At 42.0% G+C, this 11,435-nt stretch overlaps 1 protein-coding gene across 1 annotated transcript; it reads left to right on the forward strand.

Moving 5' to 3' along the window:
• The first annotated feature begins 5,697 nt into the window (after positions 1-5,697).
• On the forward strand, positions 5,698-11,364 carry LOC148823712 (mediator of RNA polymerase II transcription subunit 26-like). The gene is made up of 3 exons (XM_088927381.1): positions 5,698-5,883; positions 7,800-7,874; positions 9,684-11,364. Exons 1-3 carry the CDS (start codon positions 5,803-5,805, stop codon positions 11,130-11,132), a joined length of 1,605 nt encoding a protein of 534 aa, XP_088783507.1. The 5' UTR covers positions 5,698-5,802; the 3' UTR covers positions 11,133-11,364.
• Positions 11,365-11,435: the final 71 nt, after the last annotated feature.

An 11,435-nucleotide genomic window follows, 5' to 3' on the forward strand; every position in this document is an offset into this window, starting at 1 on the left:
ATTTATATTATTTTTAAATTCGTTTTTTATTGCACTATTAGTATGCACCTTTATTCTGTAACTTTTAATTTTGTGATTTTTATTTTTAATTCCCCCTGGTGAGCTCACAGAAAAGACATTTCATTGCCATCAATTACTGCTACACGCTGTGTTGTTGTGCATTTGATAAATAAACTTTGATTGATTGATTGATTGATAAAGCAGCAACAGAAGAACTGAGTCCTTACAGTGGAAAGGCTGGAGAACGCTGCAGTGCTGTTTCCACAGTCGGTGACCTCCTGGACCAGCGTTTGAATCGCTCTCATTTCATGGAAACCCTGACATACAATATAAGGTGAGTCCTTGGAGATAAACGTAAATGATTTTATTAAAACTCAATACACAGAAGCCTTATAAGAGAAAGGCCGCCAAATTGATCTATCTCCAGTAAATTCCTTATTCTGTTATCAATTGTGCACAATTAGCAATTTACTGGAGATCAATTTGAATGTCTTTTCTTTCTACAACTTACATCTTGTTTCCATGTTAAATGAAATTCTGGATTAATAAAGATGGAAACATAGTAAATATCATCATTAGATTCTTCAGCTGTCTTCCTCTGGTGAACTGAGGTCCCACTAAGAACTTCTGTCTTTCTCTAACAGTGCAGGAAAGAAGGAAACATATGGTTTTCCATCCAAGCAAAGCGAAATACAATTTGGGATCCAAAATTGGGAAAGAACTGATTGTCACCCCCCTCATTTTCTATGCCCCCTTTTTTGGGGACCCTTTTTCAATCAGTCATTCTTAATACGGTTCTCCATATCAAAATTAAAGTTTCTTTGTATTAGTTACTTTTGCAATTTGCTATACAAATTACTGGCATTATTACAGGTAGCTTCATAAAATTAACAGATCTTTGGCTTAACAGATGCACTGTTTATATTTGTGTCTGGAAACCAGTACCCCTATGGTATGTAAGTTTCTAGTTGAAATATACTTTTGTATGATATCATGAATTCGGTGAAAATTATGTTCTCTCTCTGATGACGCTAAAAACTGTGGAAAGATCAAGGTTTTTATGAAGTTTATGGTCTTCTAAAAGGAAGGAATGAAGTCATCAGTAGTGGCTCAGTTCAGGGACTTTTTCTGAAATGGCGAACCATATCAGTTTAACAGGACACCAATATTTCTTTTTGGACCTCCCTTCATTATCTTTTAACCAAAGTTCTGTGGCACATTCTCTGCAATATTAACCCTCAGTTTTTTCATGCCAACATGCTTGCTGATCTTGGCTAAGCTTGCAACTTTATTTTAGATTTTCATTTGGATCCTCTGGGTTCAGGAGACCATGCCCCTTACAAGCGAACTGGATTTCATGCCTTGTCCGGCTTCCCCTCTGATGCAAAACCCTTTTAGACTCCTTCTAAAATCTTAGTAGTGTCACTCAGATTTATATTTTTAATTTGAGTTTTGGATTATACCCACCCTAATTAGAAAAGCCAATTATTATTATCATAATATTAATCATTACATCATTTTAATTAATCTTTTATCCAATTCAGGGTTACAGTGCCTCAGAGCCCATCCTGGGAAGCATTTGGCACAAGGCAGCATTCATCCTGGATGGGACATCGCAGGGCACACACAGACACAAACACGTACCTGCTGACACCACGGTCAGTTTTCTCAGAAGCCAGTTAAACTACTGAAATGCAGACAAAGATGGGGAGAACACAGTGCAGATAGAGCCCCAGGATTGAAGCCAATGTCCCCAGTCCTGTGAGACAGCAATGCTAACCACTGTGCCATCATGCTGCCCACAAATAGCCAATTGTGTGCTTGTCAAATATTGACTTGCAGCTATAAACCGTGCACCTGCACACAGGTGAGAAAGAGGAAGTGTGGACAAAGTGAGCCCGTGCTTGGGAAATACTGTTTACATTTATGAATTGGATTCATTACTCTGTTCTTCTCCCCACTAAGAGCTAATATGTGATGAGCGCTCTGGTGCACTATGGCTGCCATCGCATCATCCAGGTGGATGCTGCACATTGGTGATGGTGGAGGGGAGTCCCCATTACCTGTAAAGCTCTTTGAGTGGAGTGTCCAGAAAAGCGCTATATACAGTAAGTGTAAGCAATTAATTATTACAGTTGGCTTGAAATATAACCCAGGTTTGAGCCCATGACCATATGACCTTTAACCTAAGTTTGGGCAAGTGCCTTTAATGGTTGAATCACTCAGGAGGCCCCATTAGTAAATTATCTGACTGTTTGCAGCAGTCTTGTAAAGCACTCCTCGCTTACAAGCTGCTTAATTAATTTGGCTTCTGAGGCTCTCCACTTTTACTAGCCTCATTGTCTCCTGTTACCGATGTCTTTTACAAAAGCCACCTCCCTTGGCACCTCAACTTCATTGATGACTAGCTCCTCTGCAGTCACTCTCCAAAGGAACTCAAATATCATATACACCTGCTTTTTTGTATTTGTAGATGGTTAGAAGAGGTACAGTATCAAAACTCCAGCCCTGTGTCTTGTGGGAAACATCTGGACTCCATCCGTATAGTTGTTGTGTTTTTGGTGCATTTGACTTGAATGTCTTTTAATAATAATAAATGCTTACACTTATATAGCACTTTTCTGGACACTAAACACTCTTTACAGGCCTCCACCACCAATGTGTAGCTCCACCCAGATGATGTGACGGCAGCCATAGTGCGCCAGTGTGCTCACCGGGATTTTTAATGACCCAAGAGAGTCAGAACCTCTGTTTTACGTCTCATCCGAAGGACGACGCCTTTTTACAGTACAGTGTCCTCGTCACTATACTGGGGCATTAGGACCCACATAGGTGAGCACCCCCTGCTGGCCCCACTAACAGTTCTGACTGGAAGATACAGTAGCTCAAGCATGATGGTCTCTGGTTCCTGCCTTCAGACTCTTGTCTAGTCTTCTGTTCCTGAGAGCTCTTTGAGGGGAGCTTTCCTGTACAATGGCCTTCATATCCAAGTCATGACAATTGAGCTCTTAGAATGGATGGGGTGCTGTCTGGAATGCCTTGAATGCCTGGGTCTTTGTCATTGACATCAGCTCAAGTCCACACGCTGCAGCTGTAGGAGGGTTTTCTGGTACTCCAGGAGTTTATCCCCATCTTAGAGGAGACCTATGTATTGATTCAGATGGACAATTCCATGGGGGCTCAGGCCACTTCTTGAGCCCTCTTCATGAGTGTGTTAGGAAGTAGTAGTGAGGACCCTATGCAGAAAACCAGGGCAAACTCCAAAAGGCGTAGTCGAAAGAACAATCCGAGGTCAGAAAGCCGTAGGTAAACTAGCCATTGGTAAAGTACAAATACTGTAACAGAGGCGTAGCCGTAATCCGTAAGGGAGCCGAGAGTCAAAACCAGAATGAGAGCAAAAGTACCAAAACCGAAACCAGGAGACGTAGACGGAGAACAAACCAGGGTCAGGAAGCCAAAAACCAAGTAGTGAATAACAGTAGAACTGGGAGTAGCTCTAGCCAGGAAAACCCTAATACTGAGCACCGGGAAGAGTGTGAGGCAGCATTAAATAGGCTGGGGAAAAGGACTAATTGGGATCTGTGCTGGAATGTGAGGTGGAATGCCGATTCCTCCGGGGGCGTGGCGTAACAGAGTGAGAACTGCGTGGCAGTGATATGAGCTTCACTTTTCACTTAATTTTCACCACACATCTGTGACTGAATATGATGGAGTCCACATAAAACCAACCTAACAATGACATAAAGAGAGAGAACCATTAGGGAACTGGGATCATAATATGGTGTGATTTGCAGTATACTTTGAAACTATACAGATTGAGTCCAAACCAAATGTTTACAATTTCTGGAAAGCAGAATTTGAAGGAATAAGACGCAGTTGAAGATAAATAAAATGGGATAAGATAGAACTAATCAGTGGAAAATAGCTAAAAAGTTTAAACAGATTCTATCTGAAGCATAGAACACATTAATCACATAAGTGACCCCTCCCAGTAGGGCATGCGCCTTGAATCACCGGCTCCTCGGCGCTCCAACTTGATCACCGAATGGGGGTTCCCTGCTTCACCAGTATTCGGTGAGACCCCTCCTCTCAGCGAAGCCTTGGGGCCTTGGGGGAGAAGCGCAGCTGTGATCCCTGGTGGCTCTTTCTCTGTGAGCATGTCGGCTTTCTAGCTTGCCGGCCCGCACCCCTGGCTGCCCCTGAGACCCATGTAGTTCCCTTTTGTCGGAGAGCTCTGCAGTTGGTTCCATCCCAAGCTGAGGCCCCCCTATTTATGATCGAGGGGCTGAGTTGGGCACTCTGAACAAGGGCATACCACTTTGCTATGCCAGCCTTTTTCCCTCTGGGATACAGACAGCTGGTTTCTCTTCAGACTGTCATGTCTTTGCTCCTCTTTTTCATTACTAACCAGCCTGTGCTATTGCCTCGCTGGCCAGGAATCTATTAATCTATTATTCTATTATCACTCCTCTTTCACTTCACTTTCCCTCCATCCCGGAGCACTCAAGCCCCAACCCGTCGGGCCTCTTTGGGCATTTCCGCCACTCTTCATATCCTTGCTCTTGGGTTCTGACCAATCACCACCCAAGGGGTTGTATCTAGCCGTGTTGTAACAATAAGTGACTAAATCAAAAGCCAAAAACATTTCCCACTTCCCATGTGGTTCAACACATTAAGAAAAATATAAGGTAAAGGAAGGTGGCGTGGTGGCACAGTGTTTAGCTTTGCTGCCTCACTGTGCTGGGGCCATGAGTTCAATTCCTGGGGTGCTACCTGTGTGGAATTTGTATGTTCTCCTGGTTTTCCTGGGGGTGTTCTGGTTTCCTCCAACAGTTCAAATACATGCTGGTAGGTTAATTGTGCCCTGTTGCCTGTGTCTGTGTGCCCTGCGATGGAATGGGGTCTCGTCTAGGGTGTATGCCTGTTGCTTGCCAGGATAGGCTCTGGTTCACCTTGTATTGGATAAAGCAGTCAGGAAATGGATGGATGGAAAATTGTGTAATTCAATAATGAAATTCTCACATGAGATTGATTAGTGGGATTAGAGTGTGCATAAGAGTGCAATTTATAGTAGGTGTGAGCGATGTAGTAGTTAGGAACAGTCTGTGGTCTTAGTGAAGTAGTGCGAATGGTTGAAGGAAAGAAGCTCGGATCAGTGCTAGTTGTTCTGGGCAGTGAAAGTTTAGTTTTGGGTAATTGATTTAGTTGTTGAGGGTGGTGAAAGCCACCTTGTGATGCCGTTTAATTTACTATTTTGTAGAAATCTTATTATCATATTTATTAGATAATTGGTCTAACTGTTCTAAATATAAAGCCAGAAAATCTCCAGGACAATAAATTTTGTTTGCAATGGATCATGTGCGAATGCTTACTGAGCCATGCGGCCAAACTCGGGTATCTTCACGAGTTGTACAGAAATATACGGCTCTTGAACAATCTACTACTGTTTATGTGTAATATTGGAACATTCCCGTTAAGATCGTGACATAATTCGTGCTGTATTTCAGGGTTTAACTTGTACAATTATACAATATAGTTTTGAAAAAAAACTTTTTAAGGTTATCGAACAACTACACCTTCGCCTAGCACATTGCAGTCCTGGTAATAGTTTCTACTATCCAGAGGCAGATTTGACCTCACTATCATGGCGCCCAAAAGGTGCAGCGGACGACAGGGATGGGCGTGGTTGCCAAGGGTGAGGAAGTTGTTTATGAGACCGTAATAGGCAAGCTAGGAACAGTGTTTTGTTTGAAATCATTTCGGTTTTATTTTATTGTCGCTGTAGTGTATCGTCGCACCTACATGGCATTAATTTCAAAAGACACCTGTTCTCCACAGCAGATGAAGGAGCTGTTACTTCAATCAATGGATCGAGACGCGAACGTAAGGTCGGAGGGAAGAGGGGTGCAGTCCCTCCAGACGATACTTGTGGGGCGACACCAGTGCGTGGAGCCGGACACTAACTCGCACCTTTCTACTAGCGATGTGGTATTGAGTGGAAGCGCTGTTTTGTCGTGTTGGAACTTTCAAAAGAAAACTTACATATTCTAAATGTTTAATGGAAAAAAAGCACCCAGAAAAAAATCATTTTTATAACCATTGTAAAGAATATAAAAAACATAATTTGGAAAGAAGTGGTAATACTTCTCTTCGATTTCTGAGTTAGCCAAATTTACGTTTTTTAGTAGTACTTTACAGATTGTTCGGTAAAACTACGCCTAATTATGAATGACTTGAATTATTTATTGTTTCAATTAATGACTTCTGCCTTACTCGGGAAAGACGAAATGCCCCTGTGTCAGAGGAGTAACGTAATTCATTGTAGTTAATGCTTTGCTGCTGCCACCTTTCTGTGCAAGAAGCAGTATGCGCTAGACTTTTCCTTGAAAGGGCCTGTCTGTCATAGTTTTCTTAAGGGTCGCTGTGGTTTTAAAATTAAAAAAGTAATGTATCATATTGCATCCTGCTTCAAGGCAATACTTTGCTTTAAAATTAAATGATAGGCAACTAACTTCTGCTCGCGCACACCCTAACATTAAAGCCACACAGGCGCTGTCACTGTGTTCTTGAGAGACCACATGGATCCTGGTGAAATAAAGTGTGGGGACCTTTTGATGTCTTTTAGACATCGTGCTCACAGGAGCTTATTTGAATTCAGACACCAAAGGAAGATGTACTGTTTAGCTGTAGACACTGTCACAATATTTATGAGTGACCAAGGCTATATGTGACCATGAGATGGCATATCAAGTTTTGTTTGGGTTGCTCATGGATACCAATAAGGAAAGCCTATTGGGCAGTCGAACCTGTGTGTCTTTGGCACGAGGCTTCGTGAAAACCTATGCGAAGAGCAGAGACCATCCAGTATTCTTGCACACAGACAGCTGCGACCGGAAATTAACCCAAGACCTTTGAGCTGCTGGGCCAGCGATGCTAACTTCAGTGCCTATAACATTAATTTGTTCTGAATCTGTGCTGTATTCTTCAGGATCCTGTAGTTTTTATCATTGCCATCTCTATCTTTCCTAATTGAGGTTAACCTTGAACTGGCTACATCTTACCACAACCATTTAACTGTCTCGTAGTGACCCCAAGGATGAGCCCTAGTTTTGCCTTCTCATAAGCCAACTGATATTTAAATGTAATAATTTCCTATTTAAACTTCATGTTTTAATCATTTTAGTTAATTGTGTATTTTAAATTCAGTGCGCTCAGATGTTTTCATTTTTGCATTTGAATGTTTGTTTCGCATTGAAGGCTAGTGAACCATTAAGAAAATCAGTCAGATATCTTTATGGAGTGAAGCTGTGTTCAAGTAATTAAAGGTTTAAATTAAGGAAAAATGTTTTAAACACGTGTATGTAGACATCCATTTTTGGAGAGTTTTCCAAAAACACACACAAAAACAATACTTAAGAAGTGCTCTTGGGAAAATATCAAATAAATTACATGAAAAGTGTAAACTTTCTGTATGGGAGGGTCCTTGGATCTTGAGCAGTTGTATTTGGTTAGGGGGGGCAATCCTGGTCCTATAGAAGTGGAGTGTCTTCACATTTCCTAGGTCTCTACAAATAACCAGCACCTGAAGCGTGGGGAGAAGGTATTAAACTGGTTCAGTTAAACCAGTAATGAACTGATCTAACTAGACTGAAAACCTGCAGACACACTGGTCCTCCAGGACTAGGACTGGGGATCCCTGCTTTAGGTAGTGCAGTCCTCTAGTCTTGTTCTGAAATGTTGTAGTGACTCGCTGTCTACTTGTACTTTTGTAATAACTGGGTTGTTTTTCTGTATTCCAGGTGGTGAACATGGAAAAGGTGTTAGAAGTCCTGTCAATGCTGGAGAACTACCCCATCACAAGGGAGGCACTGGAGGTGTGTGAGATGATTTCTCTTTCTTTGCATAGAACATATCTTTTGGCCATTGGCTCTGACAACTCCTGACAGCTCATAATGTTATTATTTTATAATGCTATCTGACAGCTCCTGTCTCTTCTGAGTCTATTCCGTCTTAACTCTGAGCCTATTTTGCTGAATGGGAAATTACTGTTAACCCTGAACCTAATTCTGGGTTCTGGATCTCCCCTCGTTAGCATACGTATGTGGAATGAAAGTGATCAGAACACCACAGAATAGTGTCAGTAGTGATTGGTCAGTTGTTTAAACTGACATTGAGACATTTCATATGTTTAATAATTCAGGCAAAAGTGGAGTTGTCTTTGCTGAATGTGCTCGCAAAGAAAAACTCAGAAGAGTATTGAGCGGACAGGGCTCTGGATGACTATGTTACTGCATTCAAAAAAGTCCAGTTAATACTCTGCTGTACGAATGGGTGCTTTCCAGGTAATTATTATAAATGAGAATCTCTTGTAAACTGGCTTACCTGGTTAAATAAAAGTTTTCTTCTTTCATCCTGGTATGTAAGGCCATATGCAAACAAATTTAGCCACAGATGTAAATGTGATGTAAAGATGTAGTTACATTGCTTGTACATGCTGTCTGTTTTCAACCGCTATTTGAAATGATCAGCAGAATGAAACCCATCACATATTTGTTAGATCCTACAATCCAGTGCTTCTTACTCCTGGTCCTGGAGCATCTCTGTGTCAGCTTGGGTTTGTCCATCTGGGCCTTAATCACCACTGCTGTTTTGCACCAGGAACTGATCTGACTTTTTTTGTACCCAGTCATTGGTTTAAAAAATGAAATACTCTGTTTCCAACACTTTCAGTACAAGAACTTAATGCAGTCTGAGAAGTTCCAGAGGTTTCCCAGGACCACATTTGGAGAACCACGTACTGGGGTATTTTGGGGGAAAAAAACCCGAAACAATCAAGCAGCTAGCTCAGCTGGACCAAAAGCCAGCCGTCATAGACCCTCAGGACCAGGACTGAGTGCGACTGCTGCAACGTTTTCAAATTGGTTCTCATTTTTCCTGAACAAAGTTACTTGCATGGGGCACCCATGCAGGCTCTTCTTGGTTAAATTATTGGGTCTTCAGTATTCAGTATTCAGGCTATAGATGGTCCCAGAATCTTGGGGGCATATTTGACACTCATGTTTGCAGTGTTATAAATGGGCCTTACATCTTAATAACATTGACTATCCCAGTCTTTATAACACATTTCTCCCAGTCTGATGCAGAAAAGTTAATGATTATTGACTATAATAATAATAATAATAATAATAATAATAATAATAATAATAATAATAATACTGGTGCATCCAAACATGCTAAATTCTGAATGTGCTGCAGCTCAGCTGTTTGAATGGTAACTAAATCTGAAATGTACAAGCATTTATTTCCCCATTTTAGATTATTTTTATTTGCTCCCTGGGGTTTTAAGAGTAATATTCAAATTACTGTTGCTCACGGTTAAGGGCAAAATGGTTAAAAATCCTGTTTACATCAGTGAACTTGTTAACTCCTTCCAATCCTCTGCACTCTTCAGAATCTGACATTCTTTCAGTTCCCAATACAATATTATCACTAAGAGACCCTGCTTTCTGTTCTGTTGCTCCATGACTATGGAATATTCTCCAGTTCATATCAGAGTCTATCGGGAGAAATTATGTTCAGCTTTGAACTCTGTTTAGTTTTAATTTGCTGTGCTCTGGTCATCCAGCTGGAGACAGTTATGACTGATGCCCTCTGCACAAGGTTTAACTTTACTTTTTTAACAGGAAACTCGTTTAGGAAAATACGTCAACAGCTTGCGTAAGAAAACCCTGAAGAAAGAGCTATCAAAAAGAGCAAAGAAACTGGTGAAGAGCTGGCGGAAGATAGCACTGATTGAGGAATCTACCCCTGCCAGCGTTCGTCCAGACAGGAAAGACTCTCCTGTGCAGCAGATGACACCAGGTGTCTCAGAAACTCCTGCTGAACAGCACCGATTCAGTTCTGTTGTGGATCCCGACAAATGCAACATCCCACCTTCATTTACAGAGATGCACATCCTGCACCATACTGCCTGGGTGCGGGTGGATGAGGCAGCTGTGGGCAGCCCCGAAGTTATCCCCAGCCCAACACCTGAGCCAATGGGGCAGTCTGGTCACAGACATTTTGTCAGACAAGAAACTGGAGGTTTTCTGGAAAAGGGAACCCTGGAATGGCCCCAAAGCCCAAGTTCAGATAACTCCAGTCTTCAGCAAAGGAAACTTAAATCTTGGGCTCGAGTAATTCAGGAACCAGGGAGCTTGGAGACTATTTCTCCAGCCAGCTGCAGCACCCCCCCACATAGTCCAGTCACAGCCACCTCCGATTACTCCCTCGTGCACAGGTATGCCCACTCAAGCTCCTTCCTAACAATACCGCCTTCTCAGCACCCACAAAGGACCTCACACTTCACACAGCAGCACAGTGCCATCGTCCACAAGGCAGCATCGTCATCACCAGTAGATATTCTTAGCACTTCAACCCATCCTGGAGCTGAGGGTAAGTCACAAGCTCTTTCTCCTCCTAGCTCTGTAGTAGAAGAACGGGTCGAGACCAAACCAAAATCAAAAAAGGGCAGGAGGAAGGGTGGGTGTAAAGATGTAAGTGTGTGCCTTGATGGCCTGCCGCCTGAGCCAGGACCTGGAAAGATTAAGGAAAGAAGAATAACATATGACCCACTGAGACGAAAAATCGTGGTAGTGACGCCAAAGACATCAGCTCCCTCAAAAGCTGAACATGATTCTCCTCTGCCAAAGGACACAGGAAGCATCTCTGAGCTTAGGGAGAGGAACCTGCAAATTTGGGATAGCATGGACAAATCAGATTGGAAAGAGTTTGCCAAAAACAAAATAATTCAGAAGTACTTTAGTAGCCAATGCAAAAGGCTTACTGTTTCAGGACTAGAGCCTAAGGAGTATATTGACCACCTACAGGAATTACTGTCACAGGATTCTATAGCTTTAGAAGCCTGGCAGCCTTGTGTGATTGTGCCAACAGAGCCTGCATCCCATCTGCCAGGGGTCAGCCAAGAGGTATCCATTGAAGACCTGGTTCAAATCCACAGTCAGCGCTGGCCAGGGGTTAATGGCTGTTATGATAGCAAAAGTAACTGGTATGACTGGGCTCAATGTATTTCATTAGAACCTTACAGCAATAAAGAAAAGTTAGGCATTTTGCCTTATGTTTGTCTAGACTGAATTGAAGTGTTTCATTCTGCCACTCAGAAACATTTCTGAAAACATTTGACTTGCAAAACACAACTGGTCCGAAGACTAAATGAGCCAGAGGCGATATACTCTGGACTTGTGTGCTTGGTTTAACTGTTCAACATTGTCAAGTTCAAGAAACTGGGAAAACAGGTGATTGACAGTTATGGCTTAATAATTTACAACTTTTATAATTGTAATATAAATAAAGATTTTATTTAAGATATGCTTGTGCATGTGGGTACATTCCTTACAGTCTATACATTACTATGTACAGCATGATTTCTCCAAGTC

The sequence above is a fragment of the Atractosteus spatula genome, chromosome 11 (assembly GCF_055471065.1).
Source record: "Atractosteus spatula isolate fAtrSpa1 chromosome 11, fAtrSpa1.hap1, whole genome shotgun sequence".
NCBI classification, from domain to species: domain Eukaryota; kingdom Metazoa; phylum Chordata; class Actinopteri; order Semionotiformes; family Lepisosteidae; genus Atractosteus; species Atractosteus spatula.